Here is a 17,399-nt window from a genome sequence, read left to right as displayed (position 1 = left end):
TTGTAGAAGTTGGAAAGAACTTGCTCAGTGTGTCACGTGACCTCTCACTTTACTAGTGAGGATTCTGAGATCCAAAGTCAGATTCTTGGCAGAACCCACCACGCAGCCAGATAGCTTTAAAAGGCCCTGCCAGTTGTACTCGAAACCAGTCACTTCAGAAGAACAAGGTCTAAAACCACGTGAACATCGTTTCTGCAAAGAAACAGATACCAATTCCTCAGAGCAGACTTTTTTTCTCCCATTCTTATAAATTTTAAACCCATCTTTCATCTTTTACCATTACTAAACTGAGACGTTAATAAAAGACAAAGGTTTAAAGAGATAACCGTGCTCCCCGGTCGTGCTTATTTCAAGTCTCTGTAAAGAGAAGGGTGGCACGTCCCATCAGGCACTAGACCCTTCTCTCTGAAGAGGATCTTGTTTCCAGGTCAGCAACCTTTCTGGACCCCTGTGGGCTTTGGGTGGAAGGAATACTCCCCTAATGCTGGCTCACTTGCTGTGCAGACCAAAGTGAACAGACTCTTTCTGAAAAGCCCTAGCAGCTGAGACCACAGCTGTGGTTGGCTAGGCGCGGTCATTAGAAACAAGACAGAACGATTACAGTGAAGGACAGATTTCTGTCTCTGCTCATCCTCCACAGAGGAAAAGGTGGGCCGGGTGCCCTGTGGTGCAGACCTGTGATTAGACAGAATCCTGGTGAGCCTGCAGTCATCCCAGAACGCACGGCACATGCACACGTGCGCCCACTGGCCAAGCCCCTAAATGCCAGTCTGATGCAAAGTGACAGTAAACCACAACCTGAGCATCAAATGTAAAAGAAGCCAAACCCCTCCCAATGGGCTGACCCCCAACATTTATATAAAACACTCTGGTTCCACATCATTTCCCATGGCCATCTACCTCCTGACCACCCCCCCTGCCCCCTGCAAGGCAGAGTCCCCATGTCCACCTCCATGGCTCCCCGGGCCAGCTGGTCCTTCACTTAGGACCTGCTAAACCTTAAGGTAACCAATCCCTGAGGGCTCTGGTGTTGCCTGAGGGCTGAAGCCAGCATCACTCAGTGACCATAGCATCCATGTCCTGTGAGGAAAGAACTAGGCGGACGCTCCATAAACCCTTACCCTCTTCCAAACCTTACAAAGGCCTGAGTGACCAGGAGTGCAGACGGAGGCAGCTTCCAACCCCAGCCCTCAGAGCAGGGCCCCAAAGTCTCAACCAGCCAGCCCCTTCGCCTTTACCCCCTCATGGTCTGCAAACCTACCTGTGAGTGGGCCCCAGGTCTGGGGAGAGGCGGCATCTGGTCTCCTCTGTCCCTGTCACGGGGCCTCCTATGCCACTGGCAGCCAGGCCTCTTGGGAGGAAAGTGGGTTGGCTTCAGTTTAAAAGGTGAGCGCTGATGCAGGGCTCGCCCTGGGATTTCTGAAAAAGCCCAAAGAGCCTGAGTGGAAGGGACTTACACTGCGAACCACCTAGCTCCAGCCAGATCCTACCAGATCCAACCCCAGCAGCTCCTGACTCTCCTGAGCAGGGCCTAGAAGAAGAATGAAAGCCAACAGGAACCAGGAAGGGGCAGTAGGACCAACACAGTGATGTCAGCGGGCTGTGGCCTTAGACCTTCCCCATCCCCACGCAGGCCTTTCTCCCGTGCTCATCGGACCAAACACACACCACTGTGCTGGAAACCAGGAAGCCTTTTATTGACCTGATAGAGCGGAGATACTCCCCCCGACCCTCCCATGTCCTTTCACACAGGCATCTTACGGCAAAGAGTTTTTTCAGAGTCCCTCCAGGGACAGAACCAGAGGCTTCCCTGGGTGTGGCCTGGGGCCTCAGTCCTGGGTGCTGGCCTTCAGCATTGCTTTGTACTTCCCTGTCAGCTCCTTGGGTAACGGTACCAGGCCTGGGCAGGGGACTTGCCCTTCCACCTCGCAGATACACTCCCGCAGGCAGTACTTCCGGGGCCCAAAGTGGGCTGGGTGAGAAAGCTGCTTTTTCTTCTGCTCCTCCTCCTCCAGGGTTTCCCTGCCAAAGAGCACAGACAGCAACTAGGTGTGGAACAGCGCTCTGAGCCTCTAGGTAACGTGGGACTTCTTGGCCAAGTGCACCCCATCAGCGGCCAGAGAGACCTGGCTCTCCCGTGCCTCTCAACCCCAAGGTCTATCACCCCTCCCCCCGGGCCTCCCAAGTCACTGGGCCCACACAACAGTGGTCAGCCTCCCTCCGGCCTAGAGGCAGCTCCAGCTCTGAGTCAGCACAAGGTCAGGAGGAAAGGGCCTGCAAAGGCCTCTGTGTGCTTCCTCCAAAACGTACTTCCTTGGCTTCCCTCCCTATCCTCTTTGCATCCATGTAAAGAAAAAGGACAAATCCTAACACATACCGGGCTTAGACACCCACCAGCTCCAAGGAGAGATACCAAAGAACAGGTGGCTGCAACCGCCCAGGCAGGTGTCTCCACAGCACCTCAGCTTCCCATGGAGCCGAGGACATAGGAAGGTCTCTGACCCAAGACCCAAGGCAGGAAGGCTGAGCTCCAATAGGCTCCGTGACTTACAGCCACACAGCTGGGGATGTGGGGAGCAGCAAAGTCCGATGGAATGGCCTCTGCAGCCGGCGCACTCTGGCTAGTGTGTGCCCTCCTGACGCCCGTTTTCCTCCCTCATTCCGTGCTGAGACATTTGCTCCCTCCAGGTCAGCCCCAGCAACTTACTTGTTCTTCCCCAAGATTTTTTTGATGTGCTCCATGATCTCCTTATTGCTCTTGGTCTCCACATCCACAAGTACCTGCTCCCCAGAATCTGGAAATGGGAAGAACAGGGGACAAAAAATGCTAAGGACTAGGCAGCACACTCCTCAGCCTCAAGTCACGATGACCGGTTTGCTTTTAGTGGTGAAGCATTTTCACAAGATAAATATGTTTGTCTCTCTAACCCATAATGCTACCCTTTCCACCATATTTCTTTAAACATAAGCAAATCTGAGGTATGTGTAAAAGCACACAATTTACTTACTTTTACTTATTTGAGAGAGAGAGAGCACGCACATGCATAAGCAGGCATGGGCAGAGGGAGAGGGAGACACAGACTCCCCGTTGAGCAGGGAGCCTGACACAGGCCTCCATCCCAGGACTGAGATAATAACCTGAGCTGAAGGCAGACACTTAACCAACTGAGCCACCCAGGCGCCCCATAAAGCATTTATTTTAATGGAAATAATTTTAATGGAAAGCAATTTTCCATTTCCATGTTTACGATGGAAGAGTCAGTATCATTAAGATGACAATTCTTCCCAAACTAGGCCATGGATTCAGTGCAATCTGTATAAAAATCCTAGCAGGTAGTTTTGTAGAAACTGGTTAAGTCAAGTCTCAGATTCATGCAAAGGACCCAAAGTAGGCAGAACTAATTTTGAAAAATAAGAAGATACGAGGATATTCATGTTTCAATTTCAGATTTCTTATAAGCTACAGCAATAAGACAGTGTTGGTATTAGCCTAAGAACATACTACAGAGCAACAGAACAAAACTGAGTATTTTGGCCAACTATCGGCAAAGATGCCAACACAATTCAACGAGGGAATGAATTGATTTATACCTTTACTTCACAGCATTAAAAAAAAAAAAAAAAAAAAAAAAAAACCTGAAAATGGATTAGAGACTTAAATGTATGAGTTAAAACTTCAATAAAACTTTTAGAAGAGAACACAGGAAGTCTTCATAGCCGTCTACACAAAGATATTTAGGTATGACATCAAAAACATGGTCCATTAAGGAAGTAATTTGATAAATTAAAATTCATCAAAGTTCAAGTAAAACTTGGGTTTCAAAAGATATTAAAAGCTGGGTCACCTGGTTGGCTCAGTCAGTAAAACATGCGACTCTTGATCTCAGGGTTGTGCTTTTGGGCCCCACATTGGGTGTAGAGAGGACTTAAAAATAAACAAGCTTAAAAAAAAAAAAGATACTAAAAGCTTGGACTAGGAAAAAATGTAATGCATACACCTGATAAAGGACCTGCACCCCAACTATATAAAGAACTCTCATAACTCCTTAAGACGATCCAACTAAAAATACAAAATATTTAACAACAAAAATTAAGTTAATAATTAGCACATAAAAAGATACTCTTCATCCATCATTAGTCATTAAGAACACACAAATTAAAACCACAGGGAGGGGGCACCTGGGTGGCTTAGTGGGTTAGTGGATTAAAGCCTCTGCCTTTGGCTCAGGTCACGATCCCAGAGTCCTGGCATCGAGCCCCACATTGGGCTCTCTGCTCAGCAAAGAGCCTGCTTCCCTTCCTCTCTCTCTGCCTGCCTCTCTGCCTACTTGGGATCTCTGTGAAATAAATAAATAAATAAATCTTTAAAACACACACACACACACACACAGGGAAATATTGGAGTGGCTCAAAATTTTTTAAATGGGTAATGCAAATGCCAGTAAGAATACAGAGTAATGGGGCACCTGGGTGGCTCAGTGGGTTAAACCTCTGCCTTCGGTTCAGGTCATGATCTCAGGGTCCTGGGATCAAGTCCCACATCGGGCGCTCTGCTCAGCGGGGACCCTGCTTCCACCTCTCTCTGCCTACTTGTGATCTCTCTCTCTCTGTCAAATAAATAAAAATAAAATCTTTAAAAACAAAAAAATGCAGAGTAACTGGAACTTTACTACCAGTAGAAATGCAAAATATTACAGCCATTTTAGCCAGGGAATACACAGAAAAAAGAAAGAAAAAGACTGGAAAGGAAACAGAACTATATTTGCAGATGGAATGACTGTGTATACTGAAAATCCTAAGGAATTTAGAAAATAAAACCTACTAGAAATAAGAGACTTTATTAACAGGGCTGCAAAATACAAGGCCCACACACAAAAATTAGCTGGACTTCTGTAAAACTGTAACCAAACAACTGGAAAATGAATTGTTTTTTAAATACTTTACACAGTAGTCACAAAACATATGCAACATTGTTAAAATGCCTGTTTCTCTTCAAAATGATCTATAATGTAACTCCAATCAAAATCCCAGCAAGCAGGGTGCCTGGCTAGCTCAGTCAGGAGAGCACGTGACCCTCGATTGCAGGGTCCTGAGTTCAAACCCCACATTGGGCATGGAGTCTACTAAAAATAAAAAATTTAAAAATCCCAGCAAGCTTTTTTCTAGAAACTGACAAGCAGATTTTTAAAGTTAATATATAGGGTGCCTGGGTGGCTCAGTGGGTTAAGCCGCTGCCTTCGACTCAAGTCGTGATCTCAGGGTCCTGGGATCGAGTCCCGCATCAGGCTCTCTGCTCAGCGGGGAGCCTGCTTCCTCCTCTCTCTCTCTGCCTGCCTCTCGGCCTACTTGTGATCTCTCTCTGTCAAGTAAATAAATAAAATCTTTAAAAAAAAAAAAAAAGTTAATATATAAATGTGGGTGCCTAGCTGCCACAATCAGGTAAGTGTCCAATTCTTTGTTTTTTTTTTTTTTAAAGATTTTATTTATTTATTTGACAGAGAGAGATCACAGTAGGAGAGAGGAAGGGAAGAGATCACAGAGAAAGAGGAAGGGAAGCAGGCCCCCTGCTGAGCAGAGAGCCCGATGTGGGACTCGATCCCAGGACCCTGAGATCATGACCTGAGCCGAAGGCAGCGGCTTAACCCACTGAGCCACCCAGGCACCCCAAGTGTCCAATTCTTGATTTTACCTCAGGTCACGATCTCTGGGTTGCTGAGATCGAGCCCTGCATTGGGCTCTGTACTCAGAGCAGAGTCTTCCCGGGATTCTCTCTCCCTTGGCTCCTCCCACCTCCTCACACACTCTCTCTCTCTAATAATTAAATAGATCTTTTTTAAAAACTTAATATATAAATGCAAAGAACATAAAATTGCCAAAGTAATTTTTGGGGGAAAAAAAAGTTAATTTAGAACTACCTAATCCTAAAGACTTACTATAAAGCCACAAACCAAGACAGTATGATATGAGCCCAAGGACAGACAGACAGATCAGTGAGAGGATGGACTCAGAAATATAAAGTGATATTTCTGCATGATAAAATACACATAACAAAAATTACCATTTTAACCATTTTAAAATGTATTACTCTGTAGTTTTTATTCCCTTCACAGTGCTGTGCAGCAATCACCATTATATAGTTCTAGAACTTTCTCATCACCCCAAACAAACCCTACACCCATTAAGCCATCACTTCCTACTCCCATCACCCCAGCTCTAACCCGACAACCACTTCCATCCCTATGGACCTGCCCATTCCAGACATTTCATATAAATGAAATCATATTATCTGTGGCATTCTGTGTCTGCCTTCTCTCACCTGGCCGATGTTTTCAAGTTTCACCTGGGTTGTAGCATTTGCTGGGACTCTGTGCCTCTTCATGGCTGGTAATATTCCACTGAATGGGGCTATATCAAGTTTTGCTTACCCATTCACAGTCGACTGAGTTTTGATAAAAATGCCAAGGAAACTAAACTAGGGAAAGGAAGGGTCATTCACCACATGGTGCTAGAACACTTGAGTATCCCAAACCTAAAACCAAAAACAAGCCTCAGTCCCTAGCACACTTAATCCACAAAGAACTCAGCTTCTAGGGACGCCTGGGTGGCTCAGTGGGTTAAGCCACTGTCTTCGGCTCAGGTCATGATCCCAGGGTCCTGGGATCGAGCCCCAAATCAGGCTCTCTGCTCAGCAGGGAGCCTGCTTCCTCCTCTCTCTCTGTCTGCCTCTCTGCTTGTCATCTCTCTCTGTCAAATAAATAAATAAAATCTTTAAAAAAAAAAAAAAAAAAAAAAACTCAGCTTCTAGCAGAGACCCAAATATGAAACCTACAACTAATAATACTTCTAAAGGAAACAGAGAAGAAAATCTTTGCTTCCCCCCCTCCACCCCCGGAGTAGATGCAGACTCCTGGACACAAAAAGCAGGAACTATTAAAAAAATAAAACACACACACACACACAAAAAAAAACCTGACAAGCCAGAGTTCTTCCAAGTGAAACTCATGCTCTCCCAAAGACCCTATCAGGAAAAGCAAGCCAAAGGCTAAGAGAAGAGTCACAGTGCACCTATCTGGCCAATGACCTCACCCAGAATAAAGAAAGAACTCAGTAAGAAAGCACACAGCCCTTTTTTTTTTTAATGGATAAAAGATTCAAATAGACTCTGAAAGAAATCTACAAATGGCCAATAAGCACATGAAAAGATACGAGAAAATGTAAATTAAAACTTTGATGAACAATGAAAGGCTAAAATTTAAAATATTTGTTTAAAATTTAAAATATCAGTTAAGCATGGGACTCTTAGTTTCAGCTCAGGTCATGATCTCAGGGTCATGAGATCAAGCCCTGTGTCAGGCTCCATGCTGGGCACGGAACCTGCTTAAGATTCTCTCTGTGCCTCCGCCTGCCCCCCACCCCGACCCTGCTCATGCTCTTTTAAAAAAATAATTAACATGGTAAAGAGAATGACCCTAAAATATGTCCCTGTCCTATCCCCCCAGAATGTGTGATGAGGTCACCTTAGTGGCAAAAGGAGCCATGCAGACATGAGACAAGTTAAGGCCTGACGTTTGGGCCCATTCTCCTGGATCATCCTCCCAGATCACGGCCTAAATGAATCCCATGGAGAACCGATCCTGGTATCAGTCCAAGCAAGGGGCGCATGACTATGGAAGGCCGGCCAGACAGGCCATGTTGCTGTCCTTGAAGATGGAAGAAGGGGCCACAAGCCAAAGAATGGCGGTGGCCTCTAGGAGCTAGAAAAGCCATGTGAATGAATTTGTCCCTGAGCCTCCACAAAGGAAGGCTCTGCTGACACCTTGATTTTTGTCTATGTCGGCCCTCTACAGAAATGGAAGAAATGTGTGTCACTGTAAGCCACCAAGTCTGTGGTAATTTGTTACGCAGCTGCAGGGGACACACAGGTAACCGTGGGCAAGGAAGGGGAGCCACCAGGGCTCCCAGGCCCTGCTGACAGCAGGGCGAGACACGCTTCGTTGGAGCAGCAGCTCAGCAGTGTCTAAGAACATTACATACTGAACCGAGGGCCCCATAGCCCTGCCCCGAGGGGAAGAGTCCCTAGGTCCACAGGACAGCTTGTGCAGGAAGATGATGAAGCACGCCATCTCTGAGGAGCCAGAAGCCAGAAGTGGCCTTCGACAGCCACAGAGGCCTTCCTGGGGGGAGCAGCCGGCCCACAGTCCTGAGGTCTGGGGCCTGGACGTTTAGGCCCAGCACGGAGTGGGAACGTCCTGCAGGGGGTGGCCAGCCTGGCTCAGGCCTGCGCCACCATGAGGCGCCTCCCGCCAGAATTCCCTCCTCCTCCCTCTCCGAGAGATGTCTGACCTGCTCTGCCATCCGAATACTTGCCCTGCCCTTCCCGCCCCTCGTCGCCAATAAATCCACTTCTAACTCTGCCTTGGCATCAACCAAAAACCCCAGTGTCAGCAACGGGGGAATGGGCAAATAAACTGGTCTCTTCCTACACCTCTTGGCACTAAAAATGAATCACCTACTTATACACATAACAGATGAGTCTCAAAAACCGGAGGAGTAAAGGCCAGATGCCACAGAATATATACCACGAAACTATTCACAGGAAGTTCAGAACAAAAGAGATCTAAAGAGAAGTCCGAACAGTGGCTGCCTCTGGCAGAAGGGGGGAACTCTCTGGAAAGCCACATGGGCAGACTTTCTGGAGTCACAGAGATGCCCTATATCACTTGGGAAGTAGGAACACAGCTACTTAATAATCGTCAGAATTCATCAATTTATGCACAGAAGACCCGTGTGTTTCATCACAGGCAAACTGTACCTCAATAAAATTGTGTAAAACGCAAACACAAAATACCTACGCAAAACTGCTACCACACCACCATCCTCTTCATCCCCCTGGCCTCACTCCAGGTTTCCTTCACAGCACTTACGCCCTGGCATCCTGCCTGGGTAAGCTTCTTGTCCCTTCTGTCTCCTCCAGCTAGGATATCATCCCTACAGAGGGCAGAGACCTTCGTCTCCACGGCTCCTGTCACCCCAGACACTGGCTTGGGCCCAGAGGCCACTCCATACATATGTGCCGAATACATTTAACAACAGCATCATTCTGCTTCCTGAAGCGATTCCCAAACTACACTTGAATTGGTTCTTGTAACCACGTAAGGCAGATGTTGGCCCTTCCCCTGAGAAACAAAGCAACGGGAACATAACTGGCTCAGGGTCACAGTGACTGAGTTGAGAGCAGGGCCAAACATCCGGTCTGACCTCCAGGCACTGAGCCCAACAGAACCGAACAAAAATCTGCCCTGTGCTGGTGGGAGGAGAGCATCGTGCCAGTGTGTGCTCTGGAGAGGACACGCAGATACAGGCACTGCTCAAGAGGACACGGCCAGCACTGAGTGGACAGCTGGGGGAGACAGAGAAGGGCCCATGGAAGGGGACAGGGAGGGCTTCCTGGAAAAAGTGGTGCCCAAGTGGAGTCTCAGAAAGATTTTAAAAACCAATCAATAAGCAAACAGCAAGGGGATTTCCAGCAGAGGGACCAGCAAGAGCAAAGGCAGCAAAGCGAAACGTTGCCAAAGTGTGGCAAGGTTATTTGGAAAAACCAGCCCTACACTGTGAGGCACGTAGAAAGACGTGGGGGCAATAGGAGATGGGGCTAGAGAAACAGGGCAAGACTCCAGACCTCAGAGGCCACTGTGTGCCACGGTCCAAAGCCAGCGATGGAAGTTAAGGGACGTTTGCAAGAGCTCGGATCTCAGCGCCCACAAGCGCTACGGTGGGAGGAAGGGACGGGAGGAAAGACGGCCCCGGCCTCAGCAGAGGCCAGGCCACACTCACCCAGATAGAACCTCAGGAAGGGGGACGGCGTCATGTTCTTAAACATCATGATCTGGACCCAAGGATTTTTGTACTGGATCTGAGGTATGTTGAAAAACACAAACTTCCTGCGAAAGGGGAAAAAATGACACCTGTGAAACAGCGTTAACTTGAAATACTGTGCACCTGTGTATGTTTTGAGGGCGATAGGGCGGAACGTTCCTCCAGTTCTCAGGGGACCCTGGCCCACGAAAGGCTGAGAAAAGCACCCATCAGGAATTGATTAGTATATTCTCCTAACAGTGGGTGTCAGGACTTGTGGCTTGTCATTTGAGGGAAAAAACATCGGTATCCCTGCCTCACACTGTACACTAACTTAAAACTCACTGAGCAAAAAAATAAAAGTATGAAAGGTCTCAGGTCTTGTTTGCTGTTTAGACAGGGGTATTTTCACTCCTAAGCAGAAATTCATCAAGCTGTATACTTCATGTAAATTGTACTGTAATTTAAAAATAAATGAAAGCAAACATGGAGAATACTTTTGCAATCTAAGAGCAGGGAGACCTTTAAACTTAAGTTTAAAACACAGATAAAATAGGGCCACCTTAAAACTTATATGGCAAAATTAACCAGAAACAAAATCAACATTTGCCAAGCCAGAAGAAAAATGTAACATAAGACAAAAAGGCTAATTCTTTGATAAAGTTTTACACATCATTAAGATTTACATCCAGGGGCATCTGGGTGGCTCAATCGGTTAATTGTCCAACTCGTGATTTCAGCTCACATCATGATCTCAGGGTCATGGGATCGAGCCCCACATTGGGCTCCACCTCAGCACAGAGTCTGCTTGGGATTCTCTCCCTCCCTTTCTCACTCAGTCCAATGCACACACACACTCTCTCTCTCTCTCAAATAAATAAGTAAAATCTTTAAAAAATATATTAAGTTCTGGGGTGCCTGGGTGGCTCAGTGGGTTAAAGCCTCTGCCTTCAGCTCAGGAATGGTCTCAGGGTCCTGGGATCGAGCCCCACACCGGGCTCTCTGTTCAGCAGGGAGCCTGCTTCCCCCCTTTCTCTCTGCCTGCCTCTCTGCCTACTTGTGATCTCTGTGTGTCAAAGAAATAAACAAAATATTTTTTTAAAATAATTAAGTTTTACCATTCAACCAAGAAAGCCACAAATAGGCAGAAACCCAAATAGCCTATCATCTCATGAAGAGATTCTCAATACCTTCCCAATAGTCGTGTAAGTTAAAATAGGATTCTTTTCCACCTGTTAGATTGCTAAAGATTGAAAAACAAAAAGAAGTTATAAAGATCAGGAAATTCCTTAAGAATTGGTTTAACCTCTTCGGAGGTCAATTTGGAACTAGCAGAATATAGAAAGCATAGATCTTGACTTAGTGATTTCACTGCTTTTAGACATTTTTACACTTAATGCAAAGACATCCTTTGACAGAGGACTAATTAGGACACAACTACACCTCTGGATCCCTCTCCACCTCCTCTCCATCCTCAGTGCTAACCTACGTGCACTATGAGGTGGGCTTCCTTGACCTCTGACTATGTTCGGTTTGGTGAGTGCTGACAAGATTGAAAGGAGAGGGCAGAGTCAAAGTATTCTTCCCGACACATGTCTGCTGGAGTCTCAGGCTCCTATTAGGCAGCTCTCTCCCCTTCACTTCTGCAAGCCCAGACCTGAGGTCCTGCACGGTTCCTTATCCCCATGCTTGCCCATACCTCTGTAGATAGTCCCTTAATTAAAGGCTCCCCAAATGATCTTAATTTAAATGTGCCCTCTGCTTCCTGCTGTCATCCTCTCCTACACATCAGATGACAGATGGGTGTGAGTGATACATGGAACAGAAACACAGTCGCCCAGCTTTACCACTTCTCAGCTGTCTGAGCCAGGACAAGTTACTGCTCTGTGCCTCAATGTTTATGCCAAGATGCTGGCCATGCAGGGCAACCACCCCATAGTGAAACTTGTAATTCAGTCCTAAGAAGATGAACTGATACAATCAACAGAAAGCAACTGTGTGGGACGCCTGGGTGGCTCAGTTGGTTAAGCAGCTGCCTTCAGCTCAGGTCATGATCCCAGCGTCCTGGGATCGAGTCCCACATTGGGCTCCTTGCTCCGCAGGGAGCCTGCTTCTCCCTCTGACTCTGCCTTCCACTCTGTCTGCCTGTGCTCGCTCTCACTCTCTCTTACAAATAAATAAATAAAATCTTTAAAAAAAAAAAAAAAAAAAAAAAAAGAAAGCAACTGTGTGACCATTTACTTGGGGAGACTTCCATAACCCTGACAAAGTCTGCAAGCAAAACAAAGCAAAAGCAAAGACAATGATTAACTCCAAGAAAAACAAAAAGCTTTGCAAAAACAAAAAGGAAAAAATAATCATAGTACTCTAATTGGTCCAACTGTGTATAGTGTTCACAAAGTTGTATTAACTTAAACATCGAATATTGTTCTAGCCAAAATTCTGAAATGACTATGCTGGGAGGATGAAGAGCGGAGTAATATGCATGTGTTGGGCCGGGGAATGGCCATGGTAGGGAAAGAGCTAAACTCTCATCTTCCGTGGTGGCAAGACAACAGACAAAACCTGAAGCTAGGAAGAAACAGCTCTCCAAGTATTTGGTATGGTATTTAACCATGGAAGGGAAACGCTAATGAAATGGTTAGAGTTGTAAAATTTGCTGCCTCTAGAGGAAGCAATAGAGGTAAGGTCCTACTATATGCCTTGCATCACGACAGCCCACAAGGCTGGAAGCTCCAAAGCTGAATTTACCTTCCTGAGCTTATGACACCTCCGCTCAATTCCCACCCCACAGCAGAGGATCTCAACATCATACAAAGAAACCAGGGCATACTCATGCCGGAACTGGTCACACCTAGAACTACTAGGACAAAAACTTGACAGGAATTTTTGTTTGTGTTTTGTTTTTAAAGATTCATTTATTTACTTGAGAGAGAGAGAGCACACAGTCAGGAGGGGTAGAGGGACAGAGAATCTCGAGGAGACTCCCCGCTGATCATGAAGCCCAACATGGGCCTTCATCTCATGACCTGAGCCAAAATCAGCAGTCTGACAGTTAACCAAATGAGCCGCCCAGGTGCCCCTCGAGAGGAAGTTGTAAATGGTTCGTGAAACATGGAAACAAAATTGATAATGGCCGGTAACATTTATTTATTTATAAGGTTTTATTTATTTATTTGACAGAGATCACAAGTAGGCAGAGAGGCAGGCAGAGAGAGGGGAAAGCAGGCTCCCTGCTGAGCAGGGAGCCTGATGAAGGGCTCGATCCCAGCACCCACTGAACTACCCAGGCGACCCTGGCAGGTAACCTTTACTTGAGCACCTGCTGTACATGCCAGACACCTTGGGCATTTTAATACTTGAATCCTCACAAAAACCCTTAGTTTTATAACCAAGCAAACAGGTCAGAAAAGTTAAGTAAACTGCCCTAAGTCACAAAACCAGTAAATGAAAGAAGAGGGCTGTGTGTGGCTGGACTTCAGGCCCTCTTCGGTCACTATCAAATTATCAAATTCATCTAGATCCTGAGGCCCAGCATCTGGGCCTCAGGATCTAGGTGGGATCCTTACTGCACCCAAAAGGCAAGAACATCTGGCAGAGGTGAGCAGGGACCCAGCCCTCAGACACTAAGGCAGCTCCCCACACACCTAGCAGACACCCAAGACTATGTCTGGCCTGGGCTTGTGGTGTACTGGTGTACTTGAAATGGAGGTGATCCAGGAAGGGAGAGCTGACATACTAAGGGTACATGAACAAGCAAAGGCCGGTGGGGCTGGAAAGGGCAAGTCAGGCAGACTCAAACAAAAAGGCACAAAATCCACAAGGGCATACACACGTGGGACAGACAAGGCTTTACCATTTGGAACAATGAAGCACAAAATGGCTGTTGGGCTCTTATTTACCTACAGCATTTTAAAATACTTGAGCTGCCAAGTATAAGGCCTGCAGGCTTATTAAAATGATCAACCGATCATTTTAAAAACCAGAGATCTATATAAAAATCTGAATTTCTGGCTTCTTGACAAGTCAGAAATTTTCCATGGGGCCCATGGCTAAGCCCTAGCCAAGCAGTGAATGGCCCCTTGTGGCGGCACGTTTTCCCAATCTGAGTGGGTCCCTGGTACTGCCCCACCTCTGCTGACTCCTAGTGTGGGAGGATGGGATACACAGTGAGTTATGAAGGCGTATATGGATGCCCATTCAACCCTAGAACCAGGTCTTCCAGAAGCCATCAACCCACCTGATTCCATGCAAGCAAGTACAAGTTTTTGGCTTCACCTGTGGACAACAGCTGGCGAGGAGGTAGCTTCCGGCTATCCTGAAGAGCTGTGCAGCAAAGGCCCCTCACCATGGGGGACCATACCATATAGGGAGGACTTTCCCTGTCCCATTTTGACCCACCCCATATACCCAGTCCTAAAGCTTCTGAAGCACAAGACTTTCTTCTTAGGCAGGCACTGTTGAATTCACAGCATTCAGTAGGCACCCAGTAATTTATACTTAATACCTGAAAAGCCCACATTACTGCTGCTGCCTCAGGGTTCAATTCAAACTTTTCTAAGCTTCCATTTAAGGAGTTCTCACTCTGCTCCAGGCTGAAAAACCACCTCAAGGAGTTGGGGGCGGGGGGGGGGGGGGGGGGGGCGGTGGCTACACAGCTGACATAATCAGTTAGGAGGGGAATCAGTCCTGCAGCTGAGAAGCCCCTTCAGAGCTACCACTCACAACCACTCACTAGCCAGCGTGGTACCTTGGACAAGCAAGTTACCTAACATCTCTGTTCGTTTCTTCATCCCTAGAATAGGAAATAACCATGGGGCTTTTGTAAACATCAAATGAGACAATGCAGGACAAACATTCAGAACCACTCAGCTCCGTAAGTGCTAGCAGCTGTTACTTCTTTCAGTACATCCCCATAGCGCCTCTGGACATAGGGATCAGGCCAGTTTGGGACAATGAGAAGGAGCAACTCGCCCAAAGCCAGCACTTGTTAGACTTGGGACCTAAACAGGTCTGTAGCCTGTGGGCCTGGCTCCCCTCAGAGCAGAACGTGCGCAGCTGCTTCCCACCTCTCGCCTGCCAGGCACAGGTAGTTAAGGAGGCTCCGGCCTCCTTAGCCTAGTCTTCCACCAGGAAGGTAGAGGGAGGTGTGGGGGGCCCTTGTTCTCCGCTCTCCGACCTCAGGCACTACTGCAGCTGGCACAGCGTGACTCTGCTCTCCTCTTCTCGCTGTGAAACCTGGAGCAAGCGGCTTGCTCCTCAGTCTCCTCGTCTGTAAAATGGGGCCAATGGCACCCAGCTCAGGAGGCCAGCCCCGGAATTAAGTAGCACCCAGAGCACTCCAGGTCTCAGCGTTACTAGCACATCTTAACAGTGAGCAGGGTACGTCCGCGCGGCCTGGGGACGGCCTCGAAGGGCTCAGACTGACCTGGCACCCTCGCCCAGCTCCCCGTGCGTGTTATAGTTCACCGTCATGACCTTCACTGAGTCCTTGAACACCACGTCCCCCTGGCTCAGGTACTGGAGGGTGCGGCGAATCGGGAAGCGGCCCTTCATGGGCATGGCGGCGAAGGGGTCGGGCCGCGGGCTTAGCGGCGAAGAGAGACCCAAAGCAGCCGACGCTGCCTGCCTGACAAATCCCACGCCGCTTCACCTCCTCGGTGGTTTCCACTTCCCGCGCAGACGCACAGGAGACGCCTCCCGGCGGGCAGCGCGCACGCGCCGCGAAGCGGCTTGGAACTTGTAGTCCCGGCTAGCGTTGACTAAGGATTTGGGACGGAGATCCTGCTTGTACATCTTCTGTTTGGAACACCCTCCCGGAACGTTTGCTTTTCACGCTCTATAAATTAGCCTGTCACCACCCCCACCTCGCAAGGGAAAATATTTCTAAATAGACTTAAAGTCGGTCAAACAACAGAATTGCAGTTGGAAATATATCAGGAGAGCTGCGTTCAGATGCCAAGTGGGCTACTAACTTGCTCATCAACCTCAAATAAGTCAGTTTTTCTCTCTCAGCTTCTCCGGATTCAAAATGAAGTGTTCCAAGTGCGCAACTTCTAACATTTACTACAAATAGTGATTTGCAAAAGGGGAAAAAAAAAAAAAAAGGTTTGGAAACTACCCTTTCCTGGTTCACCCACTTAACAGCTTTGGACCACAATTTGTTCATAAGCAAAATGTGGATGAGATGCATTTCTGAAGTATGCTTACTGATCTAAGAAAGTTTTTACTTCTCCTTCACTTTTGAAGGATAATTTTGCCAGATATAGATTTCTAGGCGAGTGGGGGTTTTCTCTCAACACTTTAAATATCTTTTTTAAAGAATTTACTTATTTATTTGACAGAGAGAGATCACAAGTAGGCAGAGAGGCAGGCAGAGAGAGAGGAGGAAGCAGGCAGGGCTCAATCCCAGAACCCTGGGATCATGACCTGTGCAGAAGGCAGAGGCTTAACCCACGGAGCCACCCAGGTGCCCTAAACACTTTAAAATTTTTTTGCATGTTCCTGAGGAGTAGTCAGCTATAATTCTTATATTTGTTTTCTCTGTAAATTTTTTTTTCTTCTGGTTTCTTTCAAAATTTTCTCTATCTTTGGTTTATACAGTTTGAATAAGATATACTACATACAGATGGGACGCCTGAGTGGCGGGGAATGTTAAGCCTCTGCTTCTCAGTTTGGATTGAGTTCACCATCTCAGGGTCCAGAGATCCAGCCCTGGATGGGGCTTGGTGCTCAGTGGGGAGTCTGCTTGAGATTCTCCCTCTTCCTGTGCCCTCCTCCATGCATATTTTCTCTCAAATAAATAAATCTTTAAAATATATATATATATATGTATATATTTTCTATTTTTCCTACTTGATATTGATCCTACTCTGAGCTTCCTGGGTCTGTCATTAATTTTGGAAGGTTCTCAGCCATCGTTACCTCAAATATTTCTTCTCTGGTCACCTGTGTGGCTCAATCAGATAAGCCTCTGCCTTCTCAGGTTATGATTCCAGAGTCCTTAGAATGGAGTCCCGCACTGGGCTCCTTGCTTAGCAGGGAGTCTGCTTCTCCCTCTGCCTGCTGCTCCCCCAGCTTTCACTCTCTCTCTGTCTCTGACAAACAGATAAATAAAATCTCTAAAAATATATATATTTCTTCTTCTTTCGTCTTTTTTTCTTCTGGTGTTCCAGTTATACATCTTCTGAAATTGTCATATTGTTTTTGGATATTTTGTTCTGGGTTTGTTTTTCATTCTTTTTTCTCTCAGCATTTCAGTTAGGGAAGTTTGTATTGACCTATCTTCAAGCTCACTGATTCTTTCTGCAGTTGTGTTCAGTCAGCTAATGAGCCCTTTAAAGGTATTCTTCATTCATTACAATGTTTTTTATTTGCTAACATTTCCTGTTGACTATTTCTAAGAGTTTTCTTTTCTCCACTTACATTACTCATATGTTCTTGCATACTATTTCTTTTTATCATTAGACCCCTTAACATATTGATCAGTTATTTTATTTTTTTAAGATTTTATTTATTTATTGGACAAAGAGAGAGATCACAAG

At 46.7% G+C, this 17,399-nt stretch overlaps 1 protein-coding gene across 1 annotated transcript; it reads right to left on the bottom strand.

The window, feature by feature from the left end:
* Nucleotides 1-1,673: 1,673 nt before the first annotated feature.
* MRPS25 (mitochondrial ribosomal protein S25) lies at nucleotides 1,674-15,556 on the bottom strand. Its single transcript, XM_059161830.1, has 4 exons — nucleotides 15,284-15,556; nucleotides 9,835-9,941; nucleotides 2,708-2,795; nucleotides 1,674-2,022 (listed from the first exon to the last, which is right to left on the bottom strand). Exons 1-4 carry the CDS (start codon nucleotides 15,415-15,417, stop codon nucleotides 1,830-1,832), a joined length of 522 nt encoding a protein of 173 aa, XP_059017813.1. The 5' UTR covers nucleotides 15,418-15,556; the 3' UTR covers nucleotides 1,674-1,829.
* Between the last annotated feature and the right edge of the window lie 1,843 nt (nucleotides 15,557-17,399).

Source organism: Mustela lutreola, chromosome 2 (assembly GCF_030435805.1).
Source record: "Mustela lutreola isolate mMusLut2 chromosome 2, mMusLut2.pri, whole genome shotgun sequence".
NCBI classification, from domain to species: domain Eukaryota; kingdom Metazoa; phylum Chordata; class Mammalia; order Carnivora; family Mustelidae; genus Mustela; species Mustela lutreola.
The sequence above is the reverse complement of the archived record's forward strand: the minus strand, read 5'-3'. Positions and strand labels throughout refer to the sequence as shown.

Excerpts from the sequence above, each read along its gene's own strand:
- MRPS25 (XM_059161830.1), bottom strand. The coding sequence starts at position 15,417 with ATGCCCATGAAGGGCCGCTTCCCGATTCGCCGCACCCTCCAGTACCTG. Across the intron at positions 2,796-9,834 it reads CTTCCTGAGGTTCTATCTGG|ATTCTGGGGAGCAGGTACTT; the intron begins GTGAGTGTGGCC and ends TCCCATTTCCAG. Across the intron at positions 2,023-2,707 it reads AAAATCTTGGGGAAGAACAA|GGAAACCCTGGAGGAGGAGG; the intron begins GTAAGTTGCTGG and ends GCTCTTTGGCAG.